The following is an 8,556-nucleotide window of genomic DNA, read 5'->3' as shown; positions in this document are numbered from 1 at the left end:
TTTCACAGTGTAAAAGGGTTGCACGGGAAAAGCCTGAATCATTCGTTGAAATATTTATCCGGTCCGGTGTAAACGGAATCTAAGAGAAATTTTTCATTTTAATGCACGGGTAATTTCATTGATGAATGAAGCTTATGATCATCCGACTCAACCAGCCCTTGCCCTTTTGGGCACTGCTGAACACATTTGCTTCGCTAGCCCATTTTTAAGTGAGAAAACGTTACAACGAAAATTTGCCATACCCGATTAGAGGTCAAACGCCACTTGTCGAAACCGGCCTTTGCCTTCCAAAAGTGCAACCTCACCGACTGGGCATAGTTTGATATCGTGTTGATATGAGAGATAACACTTGGTCCGAGATAGGCTCAACAGCTGTTGTCTGTCAAAATAAACAGCTGACAGAAAGAGGTACTTCAGAAAAAAAGCTGTCAACCAAGGACTTTAGCCGTTAGCCTTCAACCTATCGTTTTCGGTAATTCACCCAGACTAGCTTAGGAAAGTAAAATTTTACTTATAAGTGTTTTCGATACACCTTCAACTAGAGAAAAAATTACGCCGAACAATGAGGCTAGCAAATTAAAAGAAACACAAACCTTTCAATAGTCTTTAGCTTCTTTCTTCTGTAGCACCAGACAACAATAGCCACGGACAGTAGCAAAAAAGCGGAGGTGATACCAAGTGAGATGTAAATGACTTTAGAAATGGCCTGGGTCGGATTTTCGGGTTCAGATATCGTGGTGTTCTTAACTGCAAGGAAAGGTATTGTATTATAAATGGCATAGGAAACGTGCGAGTATGCGCTGAATAAAATAGGTGCATTATCTTGCGAAAACTTACAAAAAGGTTCTTAAAATCTACTTCGCTGCTAAGCATGGCTATTCCTCCTTCATGGATCCTTGTTAGAATAAACTAAGTTTTCCCTGTTTCTGAGGAACATGGCACGGCGGACCTAAAGTAACAATTTTTAGCTATTTTGGGTCCATTATACTTGAGCTTACTTACCACTATTACACAGATCTCCTTCACAACAGTGCAAATGATGATCATCAAATTGTCCGCATTGATCAGCGGATATACAGCCTCGAATGGTGACTTGTTCGCCGTTTGACGTTGTATTGTCATATTTGAAACAAAGGTCTTCTGGAAAAGTACAGCTGACTTTAATGGGAACAGAGGAATTCCTGCTAGGGTACTCATAACAAACGGTACCTGAAGATAAATGCAGAATAATACAAGCCTTTAAAAGCATCGAGTATTTCTGACAAGGTCACTTACCTCAAAGTCTGGGGCAAAAGCGTGAAATTATAACTTGTAGACAAGCCTAAAAGCAGAGCTTTTACTAAATTGGAAGTCATTCACGAAAATTTGATAGACTTAACCTGAAAATACTAAACAAAAGCTTAATAGGAAAAACATAATGCACATTTCGCCCAATTTTAGAGAAAAAGTAATAATTTTCATACAATGTCTTATGTGGTTGTTGCTGTATGAATAAATAATTAGCTAGGTAAAATAAGGTTGTTAAGGGCTCTCGTATTGAGCTTGGGCTATTACGATAAATGTGCTAAGTGTAACCTTCTCGATGTGGATGATAGAAAACGTACTTGTTGTTGATGCTGGAATTTCACAAATATAGTTCTTTTGGTCGTTACAGTCACCCGCCCTTTCTATCATTCCAGTTTTTGTCTCCATTTGTAAACAATTCGAATCACCTTTTCGGCCAATCCATACGTGCTGTATAAAGGAATTACAAGGGATACAGAAAAAATATTAAATGGAACAATTTACTACAAAAACCACAATTAATTAAGGTGGTTGTAAACAGTTTGATAATGGGAGTGTCATTCAAGACTCATTGAGGCTCATATTTGGTATGGACAGAATACGTTTATACTAAGGACAATAAATTTGACATTTTAGAAGTAAGATTTCGATCGTTTCCATGGCGACAAGGATGTTTTGAAAAATGCCTATTTTTTTCAATTTGTTAAACCTGGTTTTCACTAGCGCATAAGCGTCAGCAAAAAGACATACGCACGCGCAGAATGGCATATTTGACTCAATTCTCGATACCAGCTCTCCTCAACCCAATGATAAACAAGATGGCGGACGAAGCATCCGCCATATTGCTTTTGATATGTTCGCATGAGGTCTGGGTAAAGTGGCCTACGATTGGTCCACGGCCTTGTGCTTATGCATGTGCTTATGTCGACCCAGTTTTCACTTGTCAAAGCTACGACATGGGCATAAGCCAAAGCACAAGAAGAACGAACTTGTCCGTTTTTCTTGTGCTTATGCTTATGCTTTATGTCGACCCAGTTTTCACTTGCTTACACATGTGCATGTGCCTATGTTTATGCTTATGCGCTAGTGAAAACCAGGCTTAACCTCATGATAACTTCTCGGCCAAGAATTTTCTTAAGCCTGGTTTTCACTAGCACATAAGCATAAGCACAAGGACGGGTGTAATAGCAAGTGAAAACTGGGTCGACATAAGCATAAGCACAAGAAAAACAGACAAGTTCGTTGTCCTTGTGCTTATGCTTATGTTGTAGCTTTGACTGTTTAAAACTGGGTTGACATAAGCACATGCGTAAGTACAAGGCCGTGAACCAATCAAAGGTCACTTTGACCCAGACCTCATGCAAACATATCAAAGCAATATGGCGGACAAAGAGTCCATCATCTTGTTTATCATCGGGTTGAGAAGAGCTGGTATTAAGAATTGACTCAAATATGCCATTCTGCGCGTGAGTATGTCCTTATGCTTGTGCTAATGCGCTAGTGAAAACCAGAATTTTAACTTCTCAGCCAAGACTTTTCCAGGAATGATATTAAAGGTGATGTTGTTTCGTGAGTTGTTCGCCTGATGTAACTAACACCACTGTCAACATGACAGTATGGGGTTACTTAATTATGATCGCTTACAATCAAATTAAGTTAATAATTTTTGTCCAGAAGGGCATATATCGTTATTCAAAGAAGATAGCATTTTAGATCAAGACGTCTCAGCTGATGAGAGTCAGAACAACTGGTTTTCTATCAAATTCACCAGAATTGCTTGGAATTTATGTATGTATGAACGATAAACTCACATTTTACAATAATTCACTTTGTGCGCTCAGTTTGCCAAAGTAACCTGAGATCAGGCTCAATTTTTGTTTCGCTTTGTAAATAACATTCCGGCGGGCAAGGCGAAACAAAAAGAGAGCCTGATACAAACTTTCTACGAAACGTCTGTCGCCAACATTTTTGATTGATTGACATTTGTCGAATCAGCCAACCAAAATTACGTCAGTTCCTTGTTTTTCTAATATGCAAATTTTCCATACGTGGGAAAAACGCAGACTCGCTGACTTAAAAAATAGCTTTTACCTTTTAATATTTTCAACCAAATATCTTCTTACGAGATTAAAGGAGATTTCGAAGGTTATTTCAATTGGCGCAGAAGGTAAAAAGTTTTCGAAAAGACGGCGACACCAGATGTTCTAATCTTAATGTTTTGGCTAGGCGCGCTCGAATTTAACACTTGCAATTTGCGCATTTACTAGAGAAACAAACGTCTAAAAAATATATATTTCTTTTTATAAAATAACTGAGATAATACGCGTGATCTGATTGGTCAAAAACCTATGGTTTATTATACCGGTAAACCCATAGAAAAAGGCATCCGGACCACGAGCCATAAACAAAACCGGCTATTGATCTGCAAGCAACGATTTTAGAAAGGCTAAAAAACAGAACAAGTTACTTACCCAGCCCTTCTTAATATTAAAGCGTTGGTTTCCACATTTTATTACTGAGCGTCACAATTCGCTACTGCCATAGCTTTAGAAGTTATAAAGTACAAAGCTGGAAAACATTTTACATTTCACGACGATGCCAAATCGCAGAGAAAGACAACAACTGCGTGAATTTCTGGTGTAGAAAGTCTCTAGGAAAACTTAACCATTTGCCAACCAGCAACAAAACGGATAGTTTTAGCATTCTTGATTTATATTATGTCAAAATTAAAATTCCTTAATGAAACAAATTGTTCCAAAAAGAGATCTCTGATCAAGATATGGTACAAAATCGGCCGCTGTAGGTTGTAAACAAGCTGCCAACGATGATGAAAGGTGTCAGGGTTTCGGGCTGCTTTTTTTCAACATTTGCTCAAATTATTCGGTGATATCGATGCCATAACCTACGTCAAACCAGCTGACTTCACGAATCGACAAATATTAACGCCAATATGTGGCTACGGCAAAGAAACCTTTCTCCACCACTGACATATTTCCATCGGTCGCTCTAGGTACATAAGTTACATGCGACAACTTCGCAAATGCAGCCACGTCGTTACCGCAGCATTTCCGATAATAAAGTCCAGAAAACAGATCTTAAACCACTGCGGCTTGTAAAAGGTGAATGAAGTCCTCCATTACAATAGCTGCCAAATCAGTCTGTAAGCACGAAATTCTTACGGATCGACTCAACAAAATACATCTGCGTGCAGTCTGATGTTCAATTAATTTCTACTTCTGTTGTAAACAAACCATGAACGTATTCTTTCATTGTACGTTCGCATGAATATGCGTTGACTTTTCCTGTAAAACAACTTTCTAGTTTCATAAGTTATCACGTAATGAGTGCAAAAACACGTGTTTTGAAGTGCTGCTGTTTGTTGTTTGACTGAACTGAGTTTTGAGAAAGTTCAACGCTATTAAATCGTGAGTCATGATTGGCTTATGATGACTTTAGGGAGAAGACGCGACTTGATCACGGTACTAGAACCATATTTTTTAACCTAAAAGACTCCATTCTACTAAAAGTTATTTTATAAAAGCAATATACCACACTTTTTATGGGTTTACCGGCGTGATAACCCACTTGGGATGTTGGGATAACACTCGAAAAGCTTGTAAATCACTCGCCTTTCGGCTCGTGATTTACAAGCTTTTCTCGTGTTCTCCCAACATCCCGCGTGGGTTATCACGCCGGTAAACCCATAGAAAGTGTGGTATATTGCTTAAATAAATCCATGTAAACATTATCACTTTGGAGAGCTATAAGCAAAACGAAAAACAATATTACAAACACACTTTGTAGTTCTCCTTTAATTAGTTGTGTTCATGTTTTACTGCAGGTCTGAAAAGCTCGCTAAATTTTATTTTATGTATCGAAATTAACAAACAGCAAACAGCCAACGAGCGAAGACACCAGTTTTCCTGGTTTACTTTTTACAAAAAAATGAAGGCGAACAACAAGTGTGTTACCTTAAGAGTAGCGCCACTAGCTTTTATGATAATGCCAACAAAAATTCCCTGAACAGTGATCATGCGATGTTTTTCGTCTAATACTTCACAGTTGGCGATTGAGGTTTCTTTGGCAATGAGCCTCCGTTTGCCTACCCCGCTCAGAAAAGTCTTTCCCGGCTAAACTTTCAAATAAAACCGCTTTTAAGATGGACAGTATTTTGATCTGCACTCGTTTGTTGGTAAATCAAAAAGCACCTTGTTAGCGGTCAACACTGAACTTCCAGAGGGATTCAACTCCGCGATACACTCACATTAGTTCCGTAAATAAAGCAAATCCAGAGAAGATATGAACAACCATATGAATTTTCTGAATTTTTATGGTACATATTAAGGCATATTTTCCTACCATAAGACCATCAAACAAAACCGACAGCACAATCGACCTTTCTCTCCGCAGATGGCGGATCATTCACGAAAACAACCACAAGAGGAACAAGAGCTTTCAACTTCCGGCATTTCCGACAGCCAATCAGATCTTGTGGCATTGTTCTAACAGCCAATCAGCGATACGGCCAAAATCTGGCCGTAACTAGCACAAACCTGAGAGAGTTTGGAAAAGGCCCAATTTTAGCGGTGGCCGTTAGAGAGAATATATGAGAACCGCTTAAATTGGGCCTGATCTCAGGTTATGCCAAAGTAACTGAGGATGAGAAACGTTGTCTTTTGAACATTTGCGTTTTTCAAGATACAAATATAGATTAAAATGGATTTAAAACTGTCTACGATCTACATCACTGATTCAATTGGGTCTGTGACAAGAACTACACAGAAGATGTGATTTCTCCGCATTCCTCTTTGAAATCTCTTCTTATATATAATTACCCTAGCCTTAAGCGTGCTCTATCAACTGCATAAAAAACCTAACATCTCAAGTTAAATGCCCATGTCCTGTCCTTACACGTTTCCTACAGATGTGGTGGGAAGAGTAATTGTATTAAGAATCAATTACATTTACCTCGGATGATCATCTCCTTATAAAATTAATTCTTGTGACTAATATGTTTTATAATGAATTAATGTTACATGGAGAAATTTCATGCTGATCATGCGATCATGAGGCTCGAAGAGTTAATGACTCGATACTTACGTCTAAGTTGGTTTTCTTCAGACCGGTGACCTCCATGAAGTGAATCAAAAATCGTTTTTGATTATCATCATCAACCTTTACTAAATCACCTCCGGAATCAGTACACCCTTGTCTTGCACCTTCCCAGGTACCGTTTCCATTTTCCTTGTAGCAAGATACTCCATTGAAAAACCAACCAGCAGAACAGGCCAATGGACCTCATTAGTGAAACATTTACAGAGCAAATAGTTTGAAACCAATAAGAATCATGGCACAGCTGTAAACGTTAGAGAGACTGGGACGAGAATCAGAGAACAAGGAATATAATATTCTAAAATTTCCCGGTAATCAATCAGTTGTTATATTTCATTTTTTTAAAATAGAATACAAGAAAAATTAGGATCTTTAATATGTGTTTGGGTGTGGTAATTCTAACATGTAAAATTTGCATAATTATGGGCGTGGCTGGTCATGTGTCAAAAACTGCATTGTAGCCACCAAAAAAGCTCCTTTAACCCAGCAAGGTTATAATTGAGGTTAAAATGACTGCAAAACAAAACGAGAAAACAAATGGAAAAAGCCAAATATCAGGGTGGAATCTAGCTTGCCAAAAACTTAAAGGCGTAAAGTCTATCTAAAGTCTGTTTAAGAGTTTAAGCGCCTCAATGGATCAAATTTTACCTGTGCTTTGGTCGTACCTGGTACGATTAGAACTTCCCCATCATTTTCAATGTCGAGTTCCCACGCAGGAACAACTCACCTTTCGGTCTCTTGCAGAAGAGATGTTTATTTTCCTTGCAACATTCGGTGAGGTTCCAGCCATTTTTCAAGATTTCGACGCATTTATTTTCATAAACAATTCTCGACATGTTGAGCCACTGGACAGAAACAGAAATGTTAAATGATTCTCCATTGGTCCATACATATCCACCCTTTTGATGCCGATACGCCAACCCAATCCAAACAGAAGTGCGGTTTGCGTCCTTGAAAGCCGTTTCATGGACAAACTTCTTTTCCTTTTCATTCGATATGCTTACCAGGTCTCCTCCAAACCCAAAACATCCGCTTACTGCTGTTGACCAAGCAAATCTCCGCCGATAACCGAGCCTATCCATAACCTTGTAGCAAAAGCCTTCAAATTCTTTCCACGTTTCTGGGCATTCCAAAGCTAAATAGGATCAAATTGGGCACTTTTGACTCTTGTGACTTAACGATAATGAACAATGTAAGCCAATTATTGAATGAGGTCGGTCAAGGTCGTTGTAAGTGTTGTAAGCCGTGGCCGAAGGCGGAGGATGATAACACGAGCTGTGCCGTAAGCAGCCGTGGGTGTCTAAATGCGCCGCCCCTACTAGAGACATTCACGGCCGCTCCTAAAAAGTTTTTAAAAAAACTAACATCGACCATAGCGCTCGAATGACCAAATAGCGCAAGAAATCTCTCAGTTAACTGTCAAATTAAAATTGAAATTGTTAGAAACCAGACGGAAATACTTACCAGAATAACGCCTTGTTACCGTCAAGAGGAGTGACACCAACAGTGCGAGTGTTATCATTATGGCATCAGATCTGGGAAGAAGTTACAGTTTAGAGACCGGTCATTAGTCAACAGGGCTACTTCTGGTAGTAACCAATCAGAGCGCAGAAAAGACAATGGGGGTATTATTTTTTGGGTCACGTGCCTCATTAGTGTTGAACACGTCATCAATTTGTTCACGTGACCCATTTCGACCAATCAGAAAGCAGCATCCCCAACTGCTCCCCAGGTCCCCGGAAGTGAAAGGACAGCGCGACCGGAAGTTAATAAAAACACACTGTATTTCTGTCCAAATCATATTTTTTGTTTAATGGAATGTCGAAAAGTACATTTTTACATACGGGACATGTGTGACATCCTGGTGACGTCACGCCCTTGAATTGGTTTACAAATCTAACAAAAGGTCTATTTCATCCCCAATCCTCTCGTAGCCATAGGGATGACTCGATTTGGTCGCGACATCTACCACCCGCTTATCGAAAACCAACCCATACTGCTTTACGCGCGGAACGACTTGAATTTGTTTCTGTTCCTAATCCCTTCGAAAATGATAAGGTGTGACTATGTTCAGAGTCCTGAGGAGTCTCTAATTCCGACAAAATATTGTCTTTCATGGTTTTAAAATTTAAGATGGCTGATCCGCGGACGTTCAACGTG

General features: G+C 39.2%; 1 protein-coding gene across 1 annotated transcript; it reads right to left on the bottom strand.

Moving 5' to 3' along the window:
- Positions 1–246: 246 nt before the first annotated feature.
- On the bottom strand, positions 247–7,918 carry LOC140949487 (macrophage mannose receptor 1-like). The gene is made up of 7 exons (XM_073398645.1): positions 7,861–7,918; positions 7,124–7,531; positions 6,385–6,581; positions 1,605–1,734; positions 1,003–1,209; positions 594–747; positions 247–379 (listed from the first exon to the last, which is right to left on the bottom strand). The coding sequence occupies exons 1-7, from the start codon at positions 7,916–7,918 to the stop codon at positions 247–249; spliced, it is 1,287 nt and encodes a 428-aa protein (XP_073254746.1).
- Positions 7,919–8,556: the final 638 nt, after the last annotated feature.

This window comes from Porites lutea, chromosome 10 (genome assembly GCF_958299795.1).
Source record: "Porites lutea chromosome 10, jaPorLute2.1, whole genome shotgun sequence".
NCBI lineage: Eukaryota > Metazoa > Cnidaria > Anthozoa > Scleractinia > Poritidae > Porites > Porites lutea.
This window is presented reverse-complemented; position numbering and strand designations above follow the sequence as displayed.

Excerpts from the sequence above, each read along its gene's own strand:
- LOC140949487 (XM_073398645.1), bottom strand. The coding sequence starts at position 7,918 with ATGATAACACTCGCACTGTTGGTGTCACTCCTCTTGACGGTAACAAGG. Across the intron at positions 7,532-7,860 it reads GGTAACAAGGCGTTATTCTG|CTTTGGAATGCCCAGAAACG; the intron begins GTAAGTATTTCC and ends GATCCTATTTAG. Across the intron at positions 1,735-6,384 it reads TGAAGAAAACCAACTTAGAC|CACGTATGGATTGGCCGAAA; the intron begins GTAAGTATCGAG and ends TCCTTTATACAG.